Below are 14,950 nucleotides of genomic sequence, written 5' to 3'. Positions count from 1 at the left end.
TGTCATTCAGTGATGACATTATTCTGATGCAGAGATGATGCAATTTTCTGATTTTGAACTCGTCTGCCAATGAATCACACGATGTGGGGACTTAGGGAACTACAAGGGGGACCTCATAGCGAGGGGAGCATCGAGATGCTTTGCAATATGCTGAATGTGAGCAGGTCCGTTAGCAAACTGATAGGCATCTGATATGAGCCAAACACCTGTACTAGTCATTGGGGGAAGCCATCGTGGTCCCTGATCTCACAGCGCTGACCACCCAGCAGGGGAGAGAGACTCGTCAGTCACAATTGACCTGGGGATTCAACAACAATGCCAAAGCCCACCATATGCCAATCACTTCTCTTCTCAGTCTGTTGCTCCTCTGTAAGATGATTTCCTCTTTCCATGCCTTCGCTCCCCTGCTGACTCAGAAGCAAGCAACATGCTTTGTGCTTCCCATGCCTGACCTTTCTGTGTTTTCCTGTTTCAATCCCCCACCCCCCCAGCCCCACTTAAGTACTGCAATGCTTCCCTTGAGACCCTGGCACACACTCATCCGGTCCTTCCCTTCCTTCCTGTGACACTTAGCATTGGCACCACTCAATTTGGCTGGGGGTTATAGCTTGGCTTTTATAACTTTCTCTAATTGTTTGAAGTGTGAAAACACTGCAGTCTTCTTATACCAAGTTTATAAAATTTCTCTGCTCTAGGGAGGAGGGTAAACCCCAAGCCTGGATGCCAGCAGTCACTCTGGTCTGTACTGCAGGACACACACCGTTCCGCAAATGTGCTACCTGCAAATGTGCTACCTGCTCAACAGCCTTTAGCATATTTGTTCTTCACACAAGTCTGTGCCACTTAGGAATGCTTTGGGTTGCAAACAACAGAAGGATTCATGCTATCTAGCAAGAGCTTAAACAACATTTACTTATTATTACCTCATAGAACACCACCACCAAGAATTGAAATTGGCTGTAGGTGGTTGCTGGTGTTGGCGGGGTCAGGACTCTGGCTTGGAGTCTATGACTCTCTTGGCTGAGCTCCACCAGGGAAGCACGACTGCGTCATCTCCTGGCATCAGATGGTCACACACCAAATGGCCGGAGAGGAGGACAGGAGAAAGTGTGCCCTGGAAAATGTGCTCTGGTTCATTATCAGCACCCTTAGAGAAGGAGATGACTTTCAATTGGGACTCGCAAGTTTTGAAGAAATTGGGCAGGCATGAATACGTATTGCCAAATTCCCCAGTTTCTGAGTGACATCATTCTCTCCAATAGATTTCTCAAATCCTGCCTTTACACCAGGCATGTCTATTTTTAGTGAGAGCTGAGAAAATGTTGAATCACTCAAAGGATTGGAGAGTCAAGAACAGCTCTGTGGGAGGGGCAGGGCTTTATAAAACCAGGCTTCGCCGTGGCTAACCCATGACAACTCCCCGAGGAGCGGCTCCAGCCAGACAACACCTCTGAGAAAAGCCAGGTATTCCAACAATTTCCATGGCCCTGCCTATGGGGAAAATAGATTCATTTTCTTCTCTTCTCTATACTGGGATTGTTAATACATTTAAAATCAAAGGATGGTATGGTTTACAGGGTGAGTAAAACTTTAGTGGTGTCTTTTTGCTTGGTTTGCTTGTTTTACTGAAAATATTTTAGCTCAAGGTTTCCATGATACACACAGGAAGGCTTACATTTGGATTTCAAATGTCAGCAAGTGCTGCCACATGGTTCTAATGTACCTAAACTGCACATTCCAGGTGCAATCTCCACGTTAGGAAACAAGTTAGAGTGTGCTTGTTACTGGCTACTGTTTTGACACTTAATTTGGGGACAATGTCTAGATAAATGTGAATTAAAATATTTCCATTTAGGCCATAGAAAAGAACCTATAAATTGTTTATAAACCAAAGGCAAAGATGTCCATGTTTTCATCTAAGATGAACCACAAAAACCTGGAGAAATTCAACAGCCCTTTAAGTAGGGCCGACCGAGTTCTGGAATCTGTTCAAGGAATTGAGTTCAATTCAGTGAAGCTAATTCCGTGAAAGAGACAAATCAGTTGTTGTGTTGACTTAAGTGAGGATACCATTTGAGAAAAGGTCTAATAATACATAAGCAGGCAATTGTTCAGGATGGAAGTCATGGAGTCAAAAAACTAGTTTAGTTACACATTTGTGGGAGGAACCTGGTGATTTGGGGTGAGACATTTTCATAAATGGATTGTTTCTTTGCAGTTCTCATCGTTTGTTGTGGTCAGTTTCCAAGTGTTTGCACTGCGTGGTTACAAAAAGATTTTTCATTCTTAATTACTAGATCCAACTGACAGCTAACATCCAGATCCACAGAGAAAGTGACAAGGGCCACTGGCAGGGCCCCGTTTCAGGAGCACTCCTGCTCCCTTGTGTTGTGGGAGCCAGCAAAAACCTTGGGAAGCCTAGCCCTAAGATGTGTTTTCTTCCCACCCTTCCCAAAGATAATATGAAATGTTCATGGGAACTTCATATTTGGAATTCAATGAAGTCGGGCAACTTATGACTCTGTGAAGAAATTTCCAACAGGTCCTACCTGTTGTGGGAGATGCTGGCCTATGGCATCACTCCATGGCTTCCTTTTTTTATGTTGTCTTACACAGGTTCCCATGGTGGCTACAGAATCCCCAAATGCAGCCGTTTGGTCTGAGAATCAGGACACATGACATACCTGTGACTTCATAGATTTCTAGGACTATGACTTCCTGGAACCTCAGAAGAGTTTGTAGGAAAAGCACTAGTCTTGGTATCCCAGGGCTGAGATCTAGTCTAGACTCTGAAACCTACCAGCTATGCAACTTACATTTTTATTGTTTTGTTGGTCCAACAGGAACGACTAGGCTTTCTTGGGAAAACAAGTATGCCAATGAAAAATTGTAACTGAAAAAATTGATAACTGCAGTATAAACTGTCAGATATTATTTTTTAAATGTCAAATCAAGTTGTAGCACCTTGTATTGCTATATACAATTTAAGCTTTTTTATTTTTTATGCTTGAAATGAACTTGGAAGTCATTAAATACTCCAAGTCCACCCCAGTTTTAATTTTCCTCCTTTAGTAGCCACTCAGACTGATAGATAGATCTGCAGGGTAAGGAATCTGGGTTAAGCTCTTTTCTGAAAGAACTAACTGCATCTGAGATCATTTTGCTCTGTCTGATTACTTTTGTTCTCAATAAGCCACCTGAAACCTAACTTGACTATGAGCTCTTTGAAATTATCTCTTGACACTTCCGTTTCATCTGTGGCAAAGTAAACGTTGAATTCTGCAGCTTGATGAACTCTGCTATATCTGATTTATTTTATACATGTCTACGTAGAAATACAAAAATCTCATTTGTGCTATTAATACTCTAAAGTTTCTAAGGACAGTATTGTGACAATTGATCAATAAAGACCTATGCAATCAGGCCGATTGGTTAGAAAGGAGGCTGATTGATTAGAAAGACAGTTCTTGATTAGGAAAAGAAAGAAGAAACAAATACCTGAGCTGCCCAAGTTAATTCACCTTTTATGATGAAGCAAGGGAAACACAATAGTGATTTTGGGGGGTTTGTTTACTTATTTACTTAACAAACCTTTAGGAAGATGGCAGGCTCACCACTTTCCTCTTTTGATTTCCTCTTTTGAGCATTTCTCAAGCTGATGTAACTTGCTGAAATTCTTACACTTCACTCTTACACTCTTACACTTCAGCAGGAAGTGAGGGCTTTGGAAAGGGTTGGTTTCCTTAGAGCTGGGGGTGAAGCTGTGTGATCTTGTGCGTGTGACCTAGCATCTTTGAAAATCCTGGGAAGATTATGGAGACAGGAGACACGTTTTACTCGATTGACTATTTTTCCTCGATAAAATACCAATTTGGATGAGACCTTTTGATACCCATTGCAATTACCTTCTGAAAAAGTCAGAATTTACTCACCAGGTGGTCACAGGAGACATCCTGGGATTAGGGCGTAGGTCCCAGCTGTAGATAGCCTTGTCCTGGAGACTCCCAGCACCCTCCCCAACTCTGGGAAGCCACTGTCATAAGAGATTTCCCAGGGAATGATGAGTGTCACCTTTGTTCGGTATATGTATACATTTTGATAATTATAGGGCTTGCTTCAAGCCACTATGAAAGAGTAACACACAGGCGAAAGCATGGTCATTAGTCACGCCAACAGATAACCCACCGCCCACGGGTGTATCCAACTATCCAGCTGCACCCGGAGCCGTAGGTCGCAAGCACAGCATGCCTGTCTATGTCCAGATGACTGATAAGTCGAGGGTACATGTTTCTTATCCTTAGATGGTCCTTACAGTGCTGTGTGGCAGTGACACTCCCTAAGGGGTGAGTAGCTGTGTGGAATGCAAGGCTATCCCTGAGCTCACATCAGTGAACATCAAAGCCCCCAAATTCCCAGCATAAGAAGTCATTCTATAGCAAGTGTGTGAGATCTGGGTGAGGGTACGAACCTTCCCACAATGGGCTTAAATCACTTCTAGAATTAGGGGAATTGAAAAAAGATTGTGGCCAACGAGGACCTACATGCATGTGACATACATTTGGCCATGAGGGTATTTGTCTGTGAGGAAAGGTGTGTCGTGGTACATGGTCTGTGGTGGGTGCAGCACAGAGATTGAAAATGATCCTAGAACTGACTACTTAGCATCAGTCCTTAGCTCTGCCAAGTACAGTTGAGTGACACAGGTAAATGTTCTAAACTTATCTCTAGCAGTTTCTTTCCCTGTGAAGCAGGTACAGCAGCGCCTTCCTCATAAGGTTCCGGTGAGGATTCAATGGCTCGTCCAGGCAAAATGTGTTGAACAGTGCCTCCTTATCAGGAAGAGTGCAATAATTGCTGTCCTTGTCACCATGGTTACATGGAGTGCCCTCAAGTGTCACTACACATCATATCACTTTTCCCCAGCTCCCCAGTTACATAATGTCCAGGGCCTCATGGTTAATGATTATTATTATGATAGCAGAGCATTCAACCAAGTGTGGGAACCTGGAGACCCACACTGGTCACATGACCAGAAAGCCAGCTCTGCTTTTCCTCATTCCAGGCCAGGGAGGAAGAACAGAGGGAACCCTCCTAGACAGGGTGCACCCTCGACTCTTCTGCTGACCTCACCCAAACTATTGAGTTGCCTTTGAAAGCTGAGACCCCTTCCTCATTTTTCTTCTAGATTGAAAGAATGGAGGACCTTTATGTGGCAAACACCATCTTTGCCCTCAATTTCTTCAAGCATCTGATGGAAACGACCCCCACCCAGAATCTCTTCTTCTCCCCATGGAGCATCTCATCCACCATGGCCATGGTCTACTTGGGTGCCAGGGGAAACACGGCCAACCAAATGGCTCAGGTGAGTTCGTGTTGAAGGTTGGCGTTAGGGCCAAGTGAGTCCTGAATTGGTGGGATTGCGCGTACTTTATATTCAGGACACCATGATCATAACAAGTTGGTGACCATAACGTGCAAGTAATGCAGCCACTGTGGCGACATGAAGGAGCCCTGAGGGAATCGTAAGATCAGCAGTTTGAATCCCTCATTTGCTCCATGGGAGAAAGATGAGTCTGTTTCTGTGAAGATTTAAAGTATTAGAAGCCCAAAGGGGAAGTTCTACTAGGTTCTATAGGGATGCTATGACTTGGAGTCCACTCAAGTTCATTCACATTCATAGACGTGTAGAGAAACATGAGAATCAAAGGCTTTCAAGCCCAGATCCTGATGTCCCCCAAGCACTGTGTTTTGGGACACACCAAACTGCCTCTGGTTACTTTCCATTTTCCCATGAGGTTGTACCTGGATAAAGATACCTCTTTCCAGAGACACAGCGACCCGTTTACATTAGGTCTTATTTGAGCCAAAGGCATTTCACAGAGAGGATGTTGGCCAATCATGGCATGGGAGGAGCCCCGATGGTGCCTCACTCCCGTGCTCATGGCAGTTGGCACAGAGGCTCAATTGCTCAACACTTTGCAGATCTCCTTCCCCTTTGGTTTCTCTGCTGCAGAAAGAACAGAGAGTGAATTATTGACAGCATTTTAAGAAAATGGGGCGCTGGCTTTTCCAATGTGAAGAAGACGTTTATTTCGTTCATGATCAACACAATTTTCACGTGAACATGTTGATCATTTGGAGCACAATACAGCTTTTCTGTAGACTGTGCTTGGAGCCCTGGAGCATAGTCAAGAAGTTTATTAAGGCTCCTTACGAATCTTCTTCAGTCAAAAGCTAATGTATTACCCCCCCAAAAAAAAGTGAGGAGAAGAGCTATTCACTCATGGAGGAGGCAGGGCCTGTGGGCACAGACATTTCTGTCTTACAGCCCTGGCTTTCCCACTGACCAGACTTGAACAAGAGCATGGAAACCCTGAGCCTTAGCTGCTTCATCGATAAAAGGAAATGAAAATACATCCTCTACAAGACAGTTCTGAAGAACAGAGATGATATGTAATACAATTGTGAGTCATAGTGGCAAGAGTCGCCAATACTTATGAATGTCTCTGCCAGTAGATTTGGAGCTTTTTATGAATCTGCTGTCATAATAGTCACAAAATCCTGTGAGATAGGTGATATTCCAGATCAACTTATACATGAAGGAATTAGGGCAGGAGAGACCACGCAGTTGGGACGTGGCACTGCTGGTGCAGGTGGTTGGTACTTGGGCGTGGTGGAGGTAGTAGAGTTGGTGTAAGCAGAGAAGCGTACATAGAAGGTATAGACTCTGAGATCAGTGGGTCAGTAAGAATCTTTTCCCAAGTTCCTATGCTTAGGTCAAGGCCATAGTCACGCCCTGTAGAAATGGATATGTGTTCTGCATCTTCAGCATGACTGGGACCATCTCAAATGCCCACCCGGAAGAGACATTACCCTGGCCTTTGCAGGGGTTCAGGGAAGCATCTTGGCAGTCAGGCACCCTCCTGATAAGCAGCAGCATTTCCTTAGAAAGGAGTCTTGGTGAGTCAATGGTTAAATGTTTGACTACCAATCAAAAGGTGGCTTTGAACCCACCAGCGACTCCCTGGGAGAAAATATCTAAAGGTTTTCTCCTATAAAGATTACAGCCTTGGAAAGCCTCTGGGCAGTCTCCTCTGAGTCACGATCAATTCCACAGCACACAACAACAGCCACAACACCAGAGGATAACCAGAGACGCAGTTACAGGAACTATCAACTCTACATGTGGGGGGCAGAAGGAGACACACAAAAGCTTTTATGAACCCAAACATCTCTACTGTCAAGCCTGGGGCTTCCCTGCACACTGACTGGACACCTTTGTACTTAGTGGATTAGCACAACCCCAACCATTGATCTACTTAGGAGATCAGAAATTTCTCAACGTGGACTCTATGGGGATATGCTGCGGGACTAATATGTCCCAAAGGACATTGCGGCGAGTCCAGAGAGGCAGGGTCAAGCTGCAGTACTGAGACTAACTGATTCTTGCTGGGAGAAGGGGTTGAGAATCAGCATGATAGGGTTGTCTTAGTTTTCTAGTGCTGCTGTAACAAACACCACAGCTGAGGAGCTTTAATAAACAAAATACTTCTTTCACAATTTAGGAGGCCAGACAATTGGATTTAGGGTGTTAGCTATAGAGGATTCTGTTCTCTCTGTGCTGGCTCTGGAGGAAGATCCTTGTCTCTGTGCGCCGGCTCCTGAACCATCCTATTGTGATTTGGCATCTCTCTTTCCCCATCTCTACTATGAAGCTTGGCCTAATCTCCCCTTTGCACATGTTGTAAGATATTGACTCACCTCATACCCTGCACTAATCCTGCCTCATTAACGTTGCAAAGACAAGCCAGTCCCAAATGGGATCATAACCGTAAGCACAAGGTTAGTTTACAACACCAACTCTGATTTTGTGGGGACATAATTCAATTCATAACAGGGGCCAGAGTTCTGACTGTCACAAGCTAAAGAGGCTCATATGCTCCTGTAACATCCCACCCCGTCCCCAATGGGCATTAGTTTCTCTGTGCCTGAGCACAGTGATAATGTAGGTGATTTTGCGATCCTCGTTACCACTGCCCGACCCTTTGTCAAGCTTAAAGGGACTTTGACTTGAGAGATTTTGACAGGTAGAAATGTATGCATATGTACAACTATTGAATATAAAGTTTTAAGATTTCAAGTTATCCTTATTATTGCGTTTAAAACCTTAGCATTTTATTCAAGAAATGTATGGGTTAAATGGTGATTTATGAAAGAAGTGATAAATTGTCACATCTCACTGCCATCGAGTCGATGACAACTCACAGTGACCACCCTGAGGGTTTCTGAAACTGTAATTGTTTACTGGAGTAGAAAGTCCCGCCTTTCTCCCGAGGAGCTGGTTTCTCCTACGAGGTGGTTTCCAATTGCTGACCATGTGGGTCTCCATCCAACTTGTAACCCTACACCACCAGGACTCCTAATTAGCCATTGACCAAATGGGCCAGAAGCAGATGAGTACAAAACACATGATGATATTTCCTCTTGGGGCACTTTGAGTTAGTTGGCACATGTCATAGATGTAGAGCTTATCAAAAAATCCCACCAGTATCAATTTTGTCTTGGGGTCAGTTAACAGTTTAACAATTGATTTTAAATGGAATGGTTGTGCTTACACCCCACAAATAAAGGAAAGAAATTAGACCCCCAAACAAAATGAAATAAACACAGAAGTAAATAAGCAAACACCTCCCCAAAACACAGAGGTACCTGGTGGTCACCAACCAGACTATTTAAAAGTAATCACAAATGACAACAACAAAAACAACACCTTCCTCCCTAGAAACACAAAGAGGTGCCTGATGGTCTATTTAAAAGTATTAAGTGTAACCAGTCTCTGTGATTCCAATTGTAGGTCCTGCAGTTTAGCAATGTTGGAAAGCGTGTGATTGCTCCCGTGAGCCCAAAGAATTTCACCGGCTGTGAGATCAGACAGCAGATCCAAAACACAACTTATCCTGATGCCATTTTGCAGGTATCTAACCCATACATCCATATTTCTCTGATATTTTCATTCTAAACTCTTGTTGTCTTAAGACCACAGTGTTTGGTTGGGAAGGAACCCGTGCCATGTCTCCCATTTCTAGAAAGAAACTCAATACTTGGAGTCAGGAAAATGAATTTCCTAGGGTCACAAAGCTAATTAATGGCAGAAACAGGGAAGATGCCAGACTTCCTGACCGTTCAACCAAGGCATTTTCTAAGTTTATCCCCTTCACTGGGTGTGCACTTTATTCTGAAGTCCCGGTGGAGACTTTGAGATTATACCTGTAGTAAGGCCAACTTCCAGATGGAACAAGGTAAGGTATGGCACGTAGTTGAGGACCATCTCTGCTAACTTCAGGGGGCCTACTGACCTGTTTCTCTCTAATCAGTGATGCCTGATTTCAGCACAGTTATTCAATCAGATGGCAGGAACTGGATATATCCCTGCTCCTGTTGATGACCAACTTCCAAAATCGCTGTCAAGAGTTAGGTTATTTGGTATTATTGCCCTTGATTCCTTCCTGGGAGTCCTGAGGCTCCATTTACCCCCAAGAAATTATGAGTTAGGTGAACAGAGAGGGCTCCTGCACTATGATGAACCATCCATATCTTTATGGCCCCTTGGCAGTCCAGCTGGATGGCTCCACCCTCAGCTCCACTCCCAGGTGATGCTGTGACCCCTGGTCTGGTGAGTGCTTACACACCTGAGACTGGAGATCCCTTTCCCCATTCACTTCAAAAGCTTTCTAAAACCCAGGTTTTTCACCGGACAGTCAACTCCTTAATGGTAAACTGGGACCTACAGACACTATGTCAACCTTTTAAAACCATTACCAAGGTGGAATTCTCAGAAACCCATCTTTATGGAAGATCTCCGGGGAGTCTTTTTCCCAGGGAGCATCTAGGTGGGTTTGAACCTCCATGACATTTGTTAGCAGCTGAGCACGTGATCGGAAGACTACTAGGCCTGCAGAGGCACAGCACAATGGGAAACAAATAGGGAAAATATATTAGTTTTACTGCACAATATCCTTATCAAAACTTTCTCAAAGGTTCCTCTGAAGCACCAGAAAAGAAGTGTACATTTGAAATAGCACCTAATTTTCACATTGAAAATAAAATGATTGCTTTAGAAATTTCTTGGTCAGTAGGCATGTGGTATATAAAGGGAATCATTTCTTTCTGTTTAAGGAACAAGCTGGAAATGCAATCCATTCATCTTTCCAGTCTCTCATCTCTGCATTCAATTCATCCACTGGAGATTATGTACTGGAGACCATAAACCAGCTATTTGGCGATGAGTCAACAAAATTCAAGGAAGTAAGTGAAACCTGTCATTGGAACATGTACCCACTTTAGACCAGTACAATCCACACAGGCTCCCCAGGACTGGCTGCAAAGATAGCCCACGTGCAAAGTAGAACCTTAGTGCATTAAGATTGATTGCAAGACCCCCATCCTCCAGGCACAGCAAGGGAGAAGGAGACATGGCGAGGTGGACTGGCCCAAGGGCCCTAGTGATGGGCTCATACTCTCATGAGTGTGAGGATGATTCTGGATGGGACACAATTTCTTTCTGCAGTTACAGAGGGTGGCTGGGAGTTAGCGTGGACTCCAGGGCTGTTGCCTGTCAGCTATGGACAGAGCAAGAGAACATTGGAGAGGGGCCATGCAGGCAGATAGAGCGCAGACAGCGGCGGCGTGATGAACAAGCGTCAGTCCTGTATCTGGAAGTCATTGGGTTGACTTTGTAGATGAGTTAGAAACGGTGCACGTGGTTGTATTTAACCTGACATATTACAATAAAGGGTTTGACGCTCATTGTTTCTGTTTTTAAAAGTTGAATTTGTTGCGAGTAGGGATTGGTTCAATCACTTGAAAGTGACGACACATTTATCAGGTTTTCTCCGCCTGTAAAGAGTGAGTCCCGGAAGCTCACAAGGGCAGTTCTACCCTGTTCTGTAGGCTCCCTATGAGTCAGAAATGACTTGATGGCAGCGGGCCAGGAGAAGAGGAAGATAGGTGTTGCACGTTGGTCAGAAAGTCCCAATCCTGTGTCTGCCTGCTAGCAAAGGGATCACGTCCTTCCATGAAATTCCATCTATTTCCTCTGTAATTCTGTATAACCTTGCCATTTTCTTGCTTTACAGGAATACATGAAACTATCTAAGAAATATTACTCTACACAACCTCAGGCAGTGAACTTCCTGCAATGTGCAGAGGAAGCCAGAGAAAAGATCAATGCCTGGGTCAAGACTCAAACTAAAGGTAAATCCAAGGAGCCTGGTCAGTTCCTCCCTTTCATTCCATTCTGAATTAAGTACCTGAGATACAGCTGTAAAATCCAACCATGGGAAATGAAAATATCCATTCAAAATGTGGTACCAAATCTAAGTTTTAAATCTAATACATATTTTTGCGTTTTCGTTTGGATTTTGTACCTCTGAAAAACTTGAGAAGTCTGTGCTTCAAATGAAGCTAAAAGGGTGGGGGAGGAAGCTTGCAAGTCATAGATCTCTGAGGAGTTGTGCTTGAAAGACTCAAGAACTCATAGTAGCTTCCCAGGTCTTGATTAAATAGATGTCATGGTTTCTGTAGGTAAAATCCCAAACCTGCTACCAGAAGGTTCCGTGGATGAAGAGACCAGGATGGTCCTACTGAATGCCATCTACTTCAAAGGAAAATGGAAAACTCCATTTCAGAAGAAACTAGATGGGCTTTATCCTTTCCGTGTGAATGCGGTAAGAGGAAACTTGAAGCATCTTCTTCACACACACATTCATTCCTTGAGTACCAAGATGGCTGGGTTCCCAAGACCAGGTCATTATGTGAAGTGGGTGCTAGGAGACAGTTGGGGCCATTCAGCATGCTGGGCCCTGGGGCCATCCCTGCTTCCTCATGGTCCACCTGGCACCAAGCACAGAAATGCAGCAGGTCCCCCTTCACCACCATGGGTTGGAGTGGCATTTCCTTATTATGATTCCTATCCATCATAACAATAGGTTTAAGCTTGACAACCCAGGTAAAATCAAAGCGCCCACTAGATTAATTACATACCTAATCTGTGTGTTTTAAAATCCGTTTGAAAAGAAAATCCGGAACCCACAGCTGTTTTCATGCTTCACTGTAAATCCCTTGCTCTCGGCGTTCATATTCACTTTTTAAAAACTTCAGAATGAGCGCAAACCTGTGCAGATGATGATGCTGCACGCAAAGTTGAACATCGGGTACCTGGAGGACCTCAAGACTCAGATTCTGGAGCTCCCCTATGCCGGAGGCATCAGCATGTTCCTGCTGCTTCCCGATGAAATCGCTAATGAGTCCACGGGCTTGGAGTTGGTAAGGCATTCCAAGTTGATTGTTTTCCACTTCTGGGGTGAAACCTCCCTGTTTGGGGATGAATATGTCTACAATGTAGGCAAGAGCATGCAGCTTCTCACAGAAGTTGGGATGAAATATTCCATGTCTGCAACCTCCGATCCAAGTGTCTGGTTCAGACTAAAATGTTTTTATGCATGCCCCCTGCTTGCACACGTTTTGCCATGCTGTCACATGTTTAGCTCACCTACAGTGTACGAAGGTCAATCCAAGAAAGAGTATTGCTCATAGGGTCCCAGTTCAGGCCCCCCCGGCTTTATTCCAAACCACACATGCTTCAGCCAGCCTCTGTGCTCAGGGCAGGGGTGGGGGGTGGGCTACATGGAAGTTCTCTCAGCATCACATTTGTCTTTGTCTCATTAGAATGTCTTTCCCAAAAAGTGTCTAACCAAAACGTGGCTTTGGAAGAGATCTGCTGGGCTAGTTGAAATGAAAGCAGAGAGATTAGCTCTGAAGACGATGCTGACTCTCTTTTTTATATATGTCAAAGGGATAAGTCTTGATAGATTTGCTTGAATGGCATAGGTCAGTCATAGGAGCTTATTCTTAAGAGATGGTAAGGAGACCCAACACTTCACTGGCAGAAAAAGTAGTGCAGACAGAGGAATTCTTTTCCAACCCAATTCCATACCAGCTCATTTTCCAAGATGAACAAGAGCTTCCTGCTGACAGTTCATTGGGGAAACCTCCCCTATTCCACCTAAACCTTTGATCTTGTGCCTTCAGCACTCTTTTTGTTCTCCTTACTAACAGGAAGTTTAAAAGAGACACGATGTAAGCCCCTTGAGGGTCAAAACTGCATTTTGACATGGTATAAATTAGAGCGAAGAAATCTCCAGAGAAAAGTCAGAGAGATGGAAACACTACCTTCCAGGGAATATATCTAGATGAAGGACATGCTGAGAAATAAGAACTTATTATTGAAATAATTTTCTTTAATGATGCTTTCTATCATCTTGTAGCAATACTTTTGGACTTAACCTTGAAGCAAAGCCAATGTTTTCCATATTAAAGTTAAGTAGAGTTGTTTACCCTTTTAAAACAAACCAACGAACACTCACTGGTAATTTTTGGAATTGCAGCTGGAAGAGGCGCTAACCTACGAGAACCTCAGCAAGTGGACCAGCAAAGACACAATGGGAGAAGATGACGTTGAAGTGTACATGCCCAAGTTCAAGTTGGAAGAGCGTTACAAACTCAAGTCCATTCTGAAAAGCATGGGCATGCGTGATGCCTTTAGCAAAGGCCAGGCCAATTTCTTAGGGATGACAGAGGGAAAGGACCTGTTCCTGTCTGAGGTATACCACCAAGCCACGGTGGATGTTAATGAAGAGGGTACCGAAGCGGCTGCTGGCACTGGGGGCGTTATGACTGGCAGAACTGGCCACGGAGGCCCACAGTTTGTGGCAGACCACCCTTTCCTCTTCTTAATCACTGATCCAAATACCCAAAGCATCCTCTTTCTGGGTAGATATGCCTCACCCTAAAATGGAAATGTTCTGTGTTTGCATCAGAGGTTGTGGCATGAGTTGTCCGCTTCAGGATGGTGAACTCCAGGGACAACATTTTGGAGATTTTTTTCTATGTATTTTTGTGTCTCTGAACAACCTTCTCTATTTAAAATTGACTAGTGATGTCAGTCACACTAATGACAAATATATGAGCAACCAGACACACTCTCCATTCCAAACATGGCAACCCCTTCCTCCTCTGGGTCTCTTTGGTTCCTTCTCTCGACTGCTTTACTCCGTCAGTAATACCTTTCACTGTGTTATTTATTCTTTTATATGATGCGTAATGGTGAGATTTTTAAAATAATTGTTCACTGATTATTTAATGTAACTGATAGAGCCACAGAAGCAAATGATCGATCGTGTTCGATGTATGACAATGTGTTAACTTGTTCTTTTTATAACATGTGCGTTTCCAGCTCCTTCTGTTGGAAATCCCTGGAAGAAACCTTTGAACAGAGGAGGCGAATAAATACTCTATGCAATTCCAGAAACATGTAGCCTGCAGATGTGCCTGTAACTTATGGAAACTTAACTAAACAATAAATAAATGTTTTTACCTAAAGCCCCTTTGTGTCTTGCCCTTCATTGAGTCTACAGGTCTGAAGACCTGTGGCTCAGGATTGCCAGAAGTGAAGCTCATTGATGGACACCTAGGACAGATAGGACAGAGGAGCAGAGGGCCTAATGGCCCTTCTCGAAGGGACACTCCAAGTTGGGAGTGTCTTGGCATAGATTTGCCGTTTGACAGCAGCAAATTACAGAGCAATTCAGATGAATAATGTAGGACATTGTCTTCAGAGGAAAGAAGTTGGCACTGCAGGACCTGAAGGGCAAACATCAAACCCACTGGTCGGGACATAGAATCAAGGTCATAGCCGTTCAGCTGAGAGTGCAGAGGAAAGGAGATGCTCTGGGCATGAGGGGAAACAAGGGAAGGCTCCTTGAAATGCAGTGATTTGTGCCTCCCTCAAAGAAAGGTCCAAGTCCTGACCTCTGAGCTGTCAATGGGGCCCTTGTGGGAAGTAGTGATTGCAGATGTCAATAGTTAAAATGAGGTGACCCTGGGGTGGTGT

The 14,950-nt window shown here is 44.1% G+C and overlaps 1 protein-coding gene across 2 annotated transcripts; it reads left to right on the top strand.

Moving 5' to 3' along the window:
• Nucleotides 1-1,341: 1,341 nt before the first annotated feature.
• On the top strand, nucleotides 1,342-14,439 carry SERPINB2 (serpin family B member 2). Of its 2 annotated transcripts, none has more exons than XM_075532867.1 (8): nucleotides 1,342-1,464; nucleotides 5,186-5,362; nucleotides 8,855-8,974; nucleotides 10,177-10,305; nucleotides 11,136-11,253; nucleotides 11,584-11,726; nucleotides 12,160-12,324; nucleotides 13,446-14,439. In XM_075532867.1, exons 2-8 carry the CDS (start codon nucleotides 5,195-5,197, stop codon nucleotides 13,848-13,850), a joined length of 1,248 nt encoding a protein of 415 aa, XP_075388982.1. In that variant the 5' UTR covers nucleotides 1,342-1,464; nucleotides 5,186-5,194; the 3' UTR covers nucleotides 13,851-14,439. The 2 variants fall into 2 exon arrangements, with proteins under 2 accessions (XP_075388982.1, XP_075388981.1); XM_075532866.1 differs by having other exon boundaries at nucleotides 1,459-1,578.
• The last annotated feature ends 511 nt before the right edge of the window (nucleotides 14,440-14,950 follow it).

Source organism: Tenrec ecaudatus, chromosome 15 (genome assembly GCF_050624435.1).
Source record: "Tenrec ecaudatus isolate mTenEca1 chromosome 15, mTenEca1.hap1, whole genome shotgun sequence".
In the NCBI taxonomy this organism is placed as follows: Eukaryota; Metazoa; Chordata; class Mammalia; order Afrosoricida; family Tenrecidae; genus Tenrec; species Tenrec ecaudatus.
This window is presented reverse-complemented; position numbering and strand designations above follow the sequence as displayed.

What these genes read in the sequence shown, in the direction of transcription:
- SERPINB2 (XM_075532866.1), top strand. An exon ending in GGTCAAGACTCAAACTAAAG is followed by an intron (nt 11,254 to 11,583) that starts GTAAATCCAAGG and finishes TGGTTTCTGTAG; the next exon opens with GTAAAATCCCAAACCTGCTA. An exon ending in ATCCTTTCCGTGTGAATGCG is followed by an intron (nt 11,727 to 12,159) that starts GTAAGAGGAAAC and finishes TAAAAACTTCAG; the next exon opens with AATGAGCGCAAACCTGTGCA.